Source organism: Macadamia integrifolia, chromosome 8 (assembly GCF_013358625.1).
Source record: "Macadamia integrifolia cultivar HAES 741 chromosome 8, SCU_Mint_v3, whole genome shotgun sequence".
NCBI lineage: Eukaryota > Viridiplantae > Streptophyta > Magnoliopsida > Proteales > Proteaceae > Macadamia > Macadamia integrifolia.
Genome location: NC_056564.1, coordinates 33,277,837 through 33,291,805, shown reverse-complemented (window position 1 = coordinate 33,291,805; position 13,969 = coordinate 33,277,837). Strand labels below are relative to the sequence as shown.

Genomic DNA, 13,969 nt, shown 5'->3' with positions numbered 1-13,969 from the left:
ACCATTAGCAAAGTCCAATAAATGAGACAATAAAAAGGAAATTCAGTTGCAAAGAAAGATTGTAAAAAGACGAGGGAAAGATCAAAGGCCTCAAGTTGAATGGGTGAGAAAGGCCATAACTATTATAGTGAGATAGTGAGCAAATTTCAAATCTCCTAGCTGAGGTTGTGAGACTAGGGTAAGTATCAGTACCTAGCTCTATTAATGTATGGAATAAAAAATAGGAAGACTTTTGCTTAAGGGGACAGAATTGTAACAGTCAGATATCTGAAATTATACATCACAAAAACACAAGGACCAAAGCCCTAGGTTGAACGTGCGATAAAGAACATAAGGTTTATAAGTAACAACTACTCTCCATGCCCTGTGTCACCTTGGCGCCTATAAAGAAAAAGTAAATCCTTGCCCTCTTGGTTTTTATGTGCAAGTATTACTCCTCATAAGCGTCTTCCATATCTACATGATTATGTACATAAAATCTGACTCTGTTCAATAAAACTTTACCATAAAATGGAGGGAAAATGGGACATTTTCGCAGAGGAAAAGGTAAAATTTGTTGAACGAGGAAATCATGTAACAGCCTCAGTAATTTTGACATTCTCTCTGTTTTCCCCGATTTTTTATGAAACCATTCTTTGATGCAAAAGATTCTGCTGATCAACAAAAAGCAGGCTCTTCAAGTGCTGCAGTTGCTGCCACTCTTTCTCCATCTGCAGTTCAACTTCTTCAAAATGGGCAGTCTTATCCTGAATCTCCTTCATCTGCAAAAATTGGTGACAACAAACAAGGTTTCCAAAATAACAGTCAAAAAAAAAAAAAAAAAAAAACAGGAATAAGATGATATTGAGCCAGGAAATATACGCACCTGAACCTCAACTGTGCCAGATATAGACTGCTCAACATCCTTCTCTTCCTTATCAAGCAACACTTGCGCCTCTAGAATGGCATGTTGCAATGTGTCCTTGATGTTTCCACCATTACTGGTGCCAGATTCTGCATCAGAAAGCATGTTCACTGCTTTTACACACTCCATATTTGGACCTCATTGAGAGGGTACAGCGTACAGCACACATCAGTTCAACAAAAAGTGAAACTCAAACCACAAGAAAGCCTAAAAATTGAAATTTGAGATCAATTTCTTGATAATGACTTTCATCCATAATCTTTTTCATTTTTTCTTTTTTCCCCTCACCTTATGATGCAGTTGGCAATGGAAGGGATCTCTTTGATTTGGGATTTCCTTATTTACTTCCCTTTTCAGGCTTAGAATTAGTTTGACAGTACTCTTATTTGATGAGATATTATTTCTATCCTAGTTTAGATGCAATATTTGTTCCAGTTTCAATTAGGAAAGTAGGTTTATTTTCAAGTCTTTAAATAGTGTTTCTGTTACCAGATGAGGAGGGTATTTTTGAATTGAATGAATTTGAGACAATATGTTTTGGCTTGGCTGAATATGGACTGCCGTGACTTCCATCTCTCGCTTTTCTGATTTTTCTCTTTATTTCATATTCTTCTTTCCTCTGTTCTTCTTTTCCTTATTTTCATTATTCTTCTTGCTGGTTCTCTCTCCCAGCCCCTGTTCTGGGCGACAGATGCAGCCCTACTGAGGTGCTTCGAACTCCGTTGTGTGTGAGTTGTTTGGGTCAAGCTTTTGGTCAAAAGAAGCCCTCCCCAAGCGACCCTAACCCTTGAATCTCAGGTCTGAAAGTGATCCCTGCTGTGAGAGATACATCTGCAACCCTACCCAAACCTGTACCTGCCGCCCTTGTGATTCCAGGAGTTGAATCTGAACCTAATACTTGAGCAGTTGGGTTTATGTTGGTGGGTTTGATAAATCTGGGTTATGCGATCCTATACCTGCAATTTCAGCCCAAGCCTATGCCTGACCTGTGAGATCCTTCACTTGGAGTAGAGGCAGCTCTCGCTGGTTCTGAATTCTATCGTGGGTGTTGTTAGTTGAAGAAGGCTGATTCTCTAAATTTACAAGTAAGGACAGTTATTTATAATTACAAGAAAACCCCCCCGTCCTCGAAATTACGTTCTAATATTCCCCTATTATGTTAGTAATTTCAGAATACCCCCCTCTTCTAATTTTTTTATTTTTGTGGTCCCTATCACTTGTTATAATATCAGTAATGCACATGGTTGTTTCTGAATTTACAATATTGCCCCTCAATCATTAAATTGAGATGTTTAGTCATCCTTGTGGGCCCTAAGCGATCCGATTTCAGTCCTAGGAATCTGGATCCGCATCACCTTACTTGCCATTGACCCTATTTTAGGCCTTCTAAACATAGTGGAAACATCAGTTTTCTAAAAATAAACCCAAAATAGTACTTTGACTTTGTACCCTATGTAAGTAGTCTTTGGACCTTTCACCCTAATATATTCCACAATAACAACAAACAACTACTGACCATGTTCTTATGAAAAAAAAAAAAATGGTTTTCAGAAGTTTTTTTTACCTAAAACTGTTCTTGAGAAAAAAAGGATCTCCAAAGGTTGATGATGAAGTGATAATCTCCAATCTCCAAGGGTTGAAGTTATTAAAAAAACCACCCAAAGCTCACTTTTTCTTCACAGTAGGGCGAGATAGGCGAGAAATGTCAAGTTATGTCAAGTCGGGTTGAGTTGAGAGTCGAAATTATGTATATACCCCATGTGATTTGATCTCGAGTCGAGTCAAGACCAGAGATATTCACCGAGATCTCAATCTCGAAATCTTGACCGAGATATTGTACATTTTATATATCGCCTCTCATCTAGTCTCGCCATTTTCCAATAGAAAGATAATAGCGGGTGAGATCTCGCCAAGTTCTTAAACCATGGACGAAACCGAACTTTAAAATCAAGCTATAACCAAGAATTCTGAAAACCTGATTAAAAACAAAGATTTTATCTGAAAAACCAAATAAATAAGAGGCAAAAAAAGTCTAGATGATCAGATTTGAAAGGTAAAATTCAGATTCAGCACGCATTTAGGTAATTCTTCAGATTGATATGAAACCTGAAGAGGTGGGGGGGGGTTGGGGAGAGAGACAGAGAGAGACTATGAGGAAACAATAGAAGAAGATGATGAATAGGAAGAATAAGATATAGAGATGAAGGAAGGATATCACCTGGTTGCAGGCAAGGTTCAGGAAGTCGGTTTCGACCATGGTTTCAACAAATGGAATTATTTCGGGCTTCAACCCAAATGTGGTCAAAATTCTGCAGGGATCGCTGGTTGGTTCGTTTGACCATTTTGATGGTCAAATGGCCATATTTTGTGCTGAAACTTGGCAACGATCCTAATCAAGCATTCTTAAACACATTGGAACCTTTAGAATGCTGAAAAACACACTCAAATTGTTAGTTTGGTTTCGTAAGTTAGGTTGGCACTGTATGCTGTACCTTGCCTGAAACATGGCAAAGACCCTAATCAGTCACTGTTACAATCGACTTTTGCCTTTATATTACAACCGAGATTTCAACCGAAACATAGAAGCTTCAGTCGAAACTCTGAATACCTGGTGAGTTGCACTAGGTTTCGTGCTGATTCAAATCGAAACCAAAATTTTTCAGTACATTTCGACTCAAACCATAAACTTCTTAAACCTTGGTTGCAGGAGATTACCAGAATACGAAGAAAGAAGAAAGAACAGACCGTTATCTCTCAACAAGTCCACACACCAGCACATAAATTCAAAAAATCATTCCACAAATCCACTAAATTCGTGTAGAAATACAACCCTATTTATAAACACCAAATAGACTATTCAGGATTCCTAAACCAACTAAACACAGCACTGGGATGCCCACCAGAAACAGCACCTGAATCCGGTGACTCAATCCAATGGTGCTTGCTATACTGAATTGCTTCAACGCCCGTGTGTCCTACTACGCGCGTCGTGGCTAGCTCCAACCAACCTCCCAAACTACATTATACCTTTCCACATGACTTGCACACCCTGTGAGTCTAAGGTGGTGGGCTCACGTGACCCAACCGGCGACTTAACCCGTTTCGGTCCCGAATAGGTGCCTAGGCAAACAGGCCCTAAGGCCATACCCTATATAAGGGGAAAATGAGCTCACCTGAAACCAACGTGGGAGAGGGAGAGAAAAGAGGAAAAGGAGGAGGAGAATGAGAAGAAGGAAGGGGAAGTTCCTGGCTATGCGCGTGGTTGCCAGTTGCCAGTTGCCAGTTGCCGCCAAAGGTCGGTGCTACCTTCCCAAACCCCTTTTCCCTTCATTTTTGGTCTTTGCTTTTGGGCAAACCATAGATTCGCCGGGTTGGAGGGGTAGGCCTCAGCCCCGGTGCTTTTCGATAGTTGGGTTGGCGTGCACCACACTCCCCCTCGTGTTTCTCGAGCTTATAGCAAGCTAATAGAGCTTTGGTGACATTTTGACCAAATATGGAGGTTAGGGTTTCAGCCGTTTCTTCGCCGTATCTCCCAAACGGCTCAGTGGAAACATAAATAGTTCAGCTTAAATAAGAGGTAGGAAGACCGCCTACAATCTCTATGGAACAAATCCCGGCAATCAGGTCCAAGCCGGCGAAACCCCAAAAGGTTGCTGAAACTCTGGGTTTGCCACCAGAAGGACAGGGTCAATTCGGTGAACCCTGAGCCCTTAAGTGGCCTCTACCCAGGCCACCGGATTCACACAGGGTCAATCCAGTGACAAACCTTGGGTCCGGTGACATTTCTGAACTGTCAATTTTGACTGTTCTGATACTTTTTGGAGCAAACCCTATGGGTCCTGTCTGGTAGACAGACGAGGTGCGTGGTGGACTAACTATATTTGGAGTGTTTTTAACATTATAGAACTGCGTGCATGCCATAGCAATCATGTGTAGATAATTTCAACTACTTGGATGATGTATATAAACTGTTTAACATGTTTGATTCTATTTGAACTGTATAGCATGTGCATAGTTGTCAAGGCGTCGCCTAAGCGATGACTAGGCGTCCAAGCGGTTTGCCTGGGGCCTAAGCGACAACCGCCTTGTTGCACTGCATGTCGCCTTGTGTTTCGGCAGTTATTTATGCCAAATATCATTCAAGTAAATGTTTAAAACATTTACTTAAGATATTATTCATAAATAAGCAAATACCCCCTATTTGAATCCAATAAAAATAGTTTAAAAATCAAATTCCAAAAGGATAAAATGTCAACCCTCCAGTCCAAGAACAAAAACTGGATTTTGGTTATAGGGACGATTTTCAACTTTTAAATGCTAGGGTTTTTCTCAATTATGAAAATTTTATAAATTCTATCATGTTAAAACATTGTTACAAACCAAAAGTCCAGTAGAATAATATTTTGTTTTGATATTCATAAAATTATTTTCATTCATGCGATTTTAACAGTATTCGCGCACTTAAAAATAAGTTTAACTGAAGCATAACTTTGTTATTGCAACTCAGATTTAAGTAATCTTAGACTTGTTAGAAAGTTGGTTTTATGTTATAACTAATACAAAAAGTCTCATGTAAAAATAAAATCATTTGACCAGTCAAACTTATTATAGAATAAGAGTATTTCTCTAAATGTTGATTTTTTATAACTTAATATGACTTAATGTTTATTTTTTATGATTTGATGTGGCTAAATGTTGATTTTTAATGACGAAGTGGCTTAATCTTTATTTTTTATGATACAAGGTATATATAACTTACTAAATAATGTTAGAAAATAGGAAAAATAAAAAATAACACTTGTTTGCCTTGTTCGCCTTAAGGCGGACGCCTTCTCGCCTAACCGCTTAGACAACCCTTCACTGCCTTGGTTCGCCTTGGCGCCGTGACAACTATGAGCATGTGTTATTATATTTGATCTATATGTGTTTTGAACAGTGACAGGATCCAATGTGGCTGAGGTGGTTCCGGTACCATGATCGCCGTGTGGATGATTCCATCATGCATTGGGTGCACATTAGAGTTAGCTATGGTTGTGGATGCATGATCTGGCCGATGGTGATTCTGATACTGCGTATCTTATACTTAACAGCTTGTATACTAGATAAGCTTGGATATGGATGCGATGTGGCCAATGGTGATTTTGGATATCACATGTATCTTTATGCAAGGCATGTGTGGTTATGACACATTCCTTATTCTACGATCCCTTGCCAAAATGGGGATAAGGTGTTCGATAATCCAACTATGGTATGTTTGATGAACCCTTCCAGAATGCCACTTCCGCGGTACGATGCGATTGTTGCCGGAGGCAAAAACTAGTATGGCGTGGCCGATGGTAATTCAGTGTCGTGACTGCCAAGAGGAGGTTATCAAGGATTTGCAGTGTGATCGATGGTCGCATCGACTGTAGGCTCCTATTCACAATTACTGTTTGTATCGTTGGGTGACCGATGTGCGATCTCGGGACCAGGGATACAACCTACTGTATTGTAGTACCATGAATCAGATTTAGTTGTATGTTGAACTACATCATTCTTGCATCATGGATTGTGTATGTGCCTTAATGAACCCCATACCTCATTGAACTTGTTGGAGCTTACACCACATGCATGTTGTTTTTTAGGTGATGATGCATGTGTTGTTGCGCCATTAGGCAATGACACTTCTTCCTCTATGCCTGAGTACGGTGATGAATGGTGGACACCAAAACCAAACGTGCACGATCCCGACTGTGCTTGTGATACCTGTGTGTATGCTGCACCTTGAGCCGAGTGATGGTCTTCCGTCATTTTTAATACCATATTTTTGGATGGTATACTTTTTAGGTTATTACATGTATGTTTTGACAAAAGTGAAAAGAATAACTTGTGTTATGTAATATATATTTAACATTAGTTGTTCCCCCAGTAGATTATGTTGTTCCACTTATATTATACTCTGATTCCTCTACGATGATTTTAGTTGGTTCAGTAGTGCATGATTGTGACGGTTAAGGTACTGTTATCAGAGATCCTGGTGGAGATATAAGACCAGTAAGCATCTTATTCACACCGTTGGTATCCCAGCGGAAGCGAGTGTGACAGGTCCATCACTCTCTTTTCAAATCCCCTTTCCCCCACCAAAGCATAATAGACTTTAGCCAATCTCCATTCAACTACGTGATAACTTTCTGGAACCATGAAGACACTAGATTTCCCATGGAACATCCATCTCAATTAAATTTATGATGCAAGCTAAGCCCAAAGATATGGTCCAAGCCCATGAAGTCAAGTCCAAGACCATCGAACCAAAAGAGAACCAGCCCAAGATCAACAAAATCTTGCTACTGGAGAATCTCTACAATACCTTTTGAACTACCCTAGTGGATTGATGATGTGGAGAGCTTCTTAGTGCTTGATGACATGGCTGCCCTTCTCCCAAGATTCTTTTGATCCAAGCTCCTTCAACTACGCCACCCCAGGAGTTTTTCTTGAAAATTACATAGAGGCTATAACCATCTTCTAAATTCCTCTATTGAGACATTTACTTCAATCTTGAAGCTTGCATCAAGGCACATTAGAGTAGTCCAATGTCTTGGAATGTGCTTCTATGTATTTGTTCTCTAGAGTTTTCTTTTCTTGAAAATTAAGCATGTAATCTCAACCCTTGAACTCAATTGGAATCGACGGTTAAGATATCGTAGGAACTTTTAGGATTAATTTTCCTTTGCCTATAAAAGGCCTAGTGATGTAGATGCACCCATGGACCGAGCCAAACCCATCTAGGTATCCAAACAGAGATGAACCAGATCTAATTTGGGTCATTGACCAGTAGGATCTTTTAGGATTTTATTCTTAGGCAATCTTTTATTTTTTGCAATTTAAGTAGGTGATAGCTACTAGGATTTAGTTTCCAACTTAGAGTAGGTTTCCTTTTAATGTTGGTTTTCTTTTACTATTTAAATGCATGTAATGCTCAATTAGAGAACAGATTGAAGAATGATGAGTTAAGTGTTTCAATGCCTGCAAGCGTGTGTGCGATCCTCCTTCTTCCCCTTTTCTTAGTGCGATTTCTCCCTCTCCCCTACAACTCTGAGTTCATCTCAGGGATTCTTCCTACCCCTACCGACCCCCCATCACCTACCTAGAGAATGCATCTCACTGAGCTCATCCTGTGATAATCACAATGGCACTCTCACCATAAGCACCAAGGGCAACAAGAAGGGCACTTCTCAAAAGATAACTGCTACGGCAGTTGGTTGGTGCCCTGGCAGTAGAGTACAGGCTCCAGGAGGTCACTGGTTCAACTCTCCTGTCTTTACGTTGTGCTTTAAGGCACCCCTCACTCCCCCCCCCTTCACTTTCTAGTAGGTAGTAGCTGTAGTTAAATTCCTAAGATTTAGATGTACTCAAGTAGATGAGGTTGCTAGTAATAGAGTTAACATAAATGGTATTGATATGTGGGCAATTACCCTATTATGAAACCCCTTCCTCAAGGTCTCCAAAGGTTTAGTCCCCCAGGGGTGGTGTTGTTGCATCTTATGCTCTTTTATACATCTTTCTTCAATATTTCATTATTAGACACCCAGAAAATCTGTAGACAATCAAAGTCATTGTGCCGGCCACTTCATCTTTACAATTACCACTTGCGGAAAGGCAATCCTATTATTAAAAAGACTAAACTTTCATTCTTTCCAAGCACACCACCCTACCAAACACAATATCCATTCAAATCCAAAAATCCTATCTTCCTAATCCTAACCTAACAAACCCTAGATTGACCATCTAACAGCAATCACTGTTCCGATGGCCCATTGTAAAATCAAATTTTTGTGGGCTCACCCTCTATGCAGGATTTGAGTCCTGATGACATGTAACTCCAAGGACCATTGAATTGCAAGGATATAAACAGTACATACTCCCAAGGGGTACTAAGGCAGATCTGAGCTCTTAACAGTCTCATCATGGGTTGGTAAAGAAACACAGCACCAGGCAACTAAATGTATCAATTTTCAACAAAGATGCTTTGTCTGTGAATAATGAAAAAAACCAACAGATGCAAACATAAATGAATTTGCCAACCCTTTACAGGACATTTTTGCCAACTAAGTGAAATCACTTACGCACTGATTTGTAGAGTTTTTTCTTATGATTACATCTAGTGTTATTGAAATTTAAAAGCATACCTTCTGGTCTCGCCTTATCAGGGATTGATGAAACTCTCCCATTGTGCCATTCTTGAGTATTATTCAGGTCTATCTCCGATAGAGCCACTACAGCTGCTCGAGCTGCAGCGTCTGCTACATCTGAACCAACCACGGCTGACAAGAAAGCAACCTGAGATGAAGTGGCAAGCCAAATATGAAAATGGTACCCTTAACACTTCTTGAGGAGCCAAATAAGGTAAACCAGTACCATAACGTGCCATTTTAAGAAAAAATGCATTTTCAAATACAACAGGCTCAAGATATACCAACCAGCAGCCTTAATATTCATAGAAACATCAAAATTTATCTAGAAAGCCAAGTTTGAAGTGATTTTGATGCAGCAGGTCTAACGGCAAGAAGAAGGAAGGCTTCAAAGGCAGAACCTATAGGCTAGTCTGCATCTTTTTCCATCTAGTTTTCTGTCTTCACTTTCCTAGTAGTTTTACACCAGGTTTCTCTCTATTATGACTCTAGTTTATGTCTAGAAGTTGATTTAAAATTCAATTTTTAGTTTATGTTTTATTTCAAAAAGTTGTAAAGAAATTAGGTTTTACTACTACAAGTATTAGTAATATAGGATTCTCAGCATTATATAGATTATAGAGACATGTACCCTCTTCCCCCAAGTGGTCAATATTTTCTGAATAAAGCTTTGAGTTTGAGTTTCCTCTTTTGTTTAGTCGTGTGGATGCATGGTTGTTAGGAATTGATTTATTCTAGTGTAAGGCGGATTCATTAGAACTGTGGATAGATTCCCAGCTGCTGCTTTTCTTTCTTCAAAGTTTTATCACAAATCTTCAACAGTTCCTGTACAAGTTCCAGCAATCGCTTCTGAAAAGTCAAAGGAGCTTTAATCAGCTTTCACAGTAGCACACTTAAATGTCAGAAAGATTTTCTAATGAGAATTGCAATCTCTATGTCTGAAATCTATACTCTGACAATCAGCAAATTATACTTGCAATTCTGTGCAATTCTGGAGTTGTTTTCAATTTTAATGATTTAAGTAATTACCTAATCTATCAGCTTTGATTTCTCTCCACAATTTGGAATTCTTTTTTATGCGGATCCGGATTCCAAAAGTCGGAATCGGATCGCTGAGGGCCCACTTAAACACTCAATAAAACAAAGGCAACACCCAATAACAATTGTATTGAAATAAAGCTTCAACTAAATGACGGAATTGTAATTAAGCTGAAGTTTCCAATGAAGGTGGCAGTTTTGTAAATAAATAGAACTTTAGAAGGGAGTGGCAGACTTGTAATTAGATGGAACTAAAGGCCAAGCTACAATATGCTAGTAAAAGGGTAATTTAGGAACCAGGGAGAAAATAGGACAAGAGATAATAAGGAAATAAAATTGAGGGTAGTACGGCCAAACCAGGGTTTTAAAAAAAACCTAAACATAAGAAGATTTCTCAAAAGGGAAAGCCACGTTCAAGATGGGAAGGGGTATACTTGGAACTAAGAAATAAAATAGGTCCACTGAGAATAATAGAAGAAGAGAGGGGTATTGATGGAATTTAAGGTAAAGAAAACAAACCCTTCACGTTATGAGGTTGTCTTCAACCTCTCGACAACTCACAGAGGGGCGGTAGGACTGAAAAACGAAAAGAAAGGAACCTTGTTGATACCTGTCGGCTGGGGCTGCTATTCCAAGCAAATCATCACCACAACCTGATCTTCCCAAAGCAATAGATTCAACTTGGGGTAGCCTGCAACAAAGAGATCGAAGGACCCAACCAGATCTGGACAGAGAAGGATCTCGCATGCAGGAAGGAGATTTCCTGCGCTTGCTTCAGCAGGCCTTGGATGGTCCTGCTATTCTGGTCGAAGGGCCCCCTAGTGGTCCTTAAGAAACCCTCCAAAGGGCTTTAGTTTTGGCTGACTGGTTGGAGAGTTCTGGCCAAGGTCAACTGTAGCTCAAACCCTGATAATGGTGATCGATCTTGGACCTGTCTCTGTACTTCAACCTGAACTTGGTGGCTGGTCTTGGATCTTCAATCACGCTCCTACGACTCTCTCACAAAAGCTAAACAGAAAATAAAGAGGGAGACGAGAATTGACGGTGGGGTTGAACAAGAGGGAAAGAAAGACAAAAGGATTTCAGAGAGGGATAGGGAAGAGGGAAGCATTCACGGTAGCCATAAGCATCCTTCAATTGTTCAATGTTCAAAATAACTTCAAAATCTCCAAAACTGAGTTCTTCTCTATTACATGACTAATATAAAGGAAAAATCAAATAATTAATGGAAACTGCTTGAAAATGGAAACTAATCTAAAATTAGAAAATAATACAAAAGAAATTGTTTCTAAATCTAAAGAGAATCAAATCAAAAGATTTTTTTTTTTTCTCTCTAAGTCCATCGTGCAACTTCATCACTTTTCTGTTACAGCCTATTGTTTTGCAGCTGAAATTCTGCACAGATTCATCATCTTGGTCAATTGGACCCCTCATAACCAGAGAAACCGCTCTTTTTAGTGCCACATGGTAGAGAGGACCACAGACCACTACACCTGAGTATTCACCAAACTGGATTGATAAATATCATGCCTTGTGATTTCCCCCTTTACTAATCCCTTCGGAATATTTAGTAATCCAGAAATCAACCAGTCTGATCATTACCATGTTCTTTTGGAGAGTCAAATATATAGTGTAAAGAGTCAATAAGAGATTCATAGAAGTGATGTGTAAAACAATCTCTCATCATGTCAAAACTCAACCCTGCATTCTAGATACATAATCAGTTGATCATCCTTGAGCCTATCCCAATGCTTTCTCTAGAATTCCTCTCCGTAGACAAAGTTTAGTTAAGAACATTATGTTTCCATCTTCTAGAAAAGATTTCACCTAATCAGCCGGGATTAGAAGAACTCCAAGAGAGGAGATTCTCTCCTTTTAATAGAGAGAAGCAAAAGGGAAAGCCCTAGTTAATCCAAGACGGACATACAAAAACACGCATAGATGGATCAGAAAGGGTCACAAATGCTATGCCTTGTCACATTTCTCAGGGGTTAACTCTGTACCTGAGCCACAATTGGGTTGCTTGCATCAGCTAGTGGTGTGAGACGCCTTCTTTTTGTCGAGGATGACGAGAGATTATCCTCTGCCACAGTTTCAGCATCACTCTGGTCCTTCATTTGATAATACTTATCAAGCACCCCAGAGTCTGTAGGCCCTACAAATTCCTCCCCAAACGAAAGCTTGATGAAACGAGCAACACATTCTTTCTCATTTTTGCCACCTACATGATTTGAAACCTTCTTCCAGTCATCACCATAGTGCAAAATAGCTTCCAGAAGATGCAGTGTATCTTTGTCAGTCCAGTCTGTCTTAGTATCTTCACTGATCTCAACTCGTCGGAAATCTGCTGCACTGAGCCCAACCCGATAATTTCCACGAACATAGCACCTTGCACAAAGAGTCAAGTCAAACTGCCCAAAACAAAACAGTTCCTTCACTTTAGTGATTGCATCCAAATGAAATATACTTATCTTTTGATCATTATATACAAAAAACTTAGCATTATTACAACATCATGCAGAAGATAAAAATGGCATGCACTTAACTAACCTGATCAACTAATAATTCCAAATGATTTCCACCACTCAATAGTAGCCAACTTACAAAACCAGAATAGAACAGAAGGCAACAATCTTCTCTCCCGGAAACCAGAAAGCACAGATAAGCTAAAGCTGTAATGGAAGATTCAGAATTGAACCAAGAGAATAACATTCTGAATACAAACTTGTGTGTTGAGGTTCCTTGTTGCCATTGTATAGGATCAAGGACCTTCACATTACCATATTCCAAAATAAAATTGTCTTATAAAAAAGACTAACATGAAAAGAAGTTCATGCACAATATTTTTCTTTAAAACAAGACATTTTCTCTTGTTTTTAAATAAAGATAAAGAAAAATGTTGATTAATGAGAAAATAAGATATTTACCAAGAAGAGGTGATGAGCCAGTATAAAATGCAACTTCTACTAGGAGAAGTTGTAAAGAAAATTGACAAATATTGGACCAAGAAGCAGCAAGTTAAATTATTAAACAAGTGAATATTAAAAATAAGAAACAAAAATAGAGACAGAATTTTTTTTTCTTTCTAGGTAGAAATACAATAGCTGAATACCCTTCCTCTTGTTTTTTTCTCTAATTAAACAGGAATTGCTTCAAAAAGAAAAGATATTTTAAGGGAAAACTACAAAGGAGATAGCACACCCAATAGATATCAGCAGACAAGAACAATTGGAAAAATATGAAATGGTAAATCTGCTTCTTTTTTCGGGATTACATCTTAAAGTAGAATTAAATGGTAAATAATGTTTGGGAGAAAGAACGTTGCCAAGCTGCATAGCGTACGCTGGTGCCTCTCTCTCTCTCTCTCTCTCCTATCAAATGACATATCTGCCCCCTATCATGGGAGGAGAGAAACACAGGGAGGCACTAGTTTACGTTACGCAGCTGGACAGGGAACTCAATTTCATAATGTTTTAATAGAAATTACATCACTCTATTACAAAGATCAGAAGTCAAAACAATATAAAACTAACATAACAAATGTTACTTTATTTAAGTAGCAAGCTGATAATTACCATCAGGAAAATGAGCTGGCACTTCGGCGAACCAATACTAACCATGGTTAAAAAATTCGGATATTTGGTTTTGGTTTTTTTTTTTTTTTTAACCGAAACAAAATGGCATACAAAACACAAAAGTCCATGCTTTCTGTCATCTCGGTCATACTTCGGGGTCATTTTGTTTTGAAATTTCGCTCATTTCGGCCCAAAAAATGCACTATTTCATCAAAATTTCAGCCATCTCGGTCATTTCATTTCGTTAATTTCGGACAATTCAGCCATTAGCCTCCCCCCCCCCC

The 13,969-nt window shown here is 39.0% G+C and overlaps 1 protein-coding gene across 1 annotated transcript in view; it reads right to left on the bottom strand.

Annotated features, from left to right (window-relative positions):
- Positions 1 to 214: 214 nt before the first annotated feature.
- The window catches only part of LOC122087043 (SWI/SNF complex subunit SWI3B), a 15,746-nt gene continuing 1,991 nt past the window's right edge, over positions 215 to 13,969 (bottom strand). The window contains exons 3-6 of the mRNA XM_042656016.1: positions 12,114 to 12,521; positions 9,070 to 9,220; positions 866 to 993; positions 215 to 761 (exon numbers count right to left, since the gene is read on the bottom strand). Coding sequence (XP_042511950.1) covers positions 621 to 761; positions 866 to 993; positions 9,070 to 9,220; positions 12,114 to 12,521 — 828 coding nt within the window. The 3' untranslated portion in view covers positions 215 to 620. The remainder of the gene's footprint in view (positions 762 to 865; positions 994 to 9,069; positions 9,221 to 12,113; positions 12,522 to 13,969) is intronic.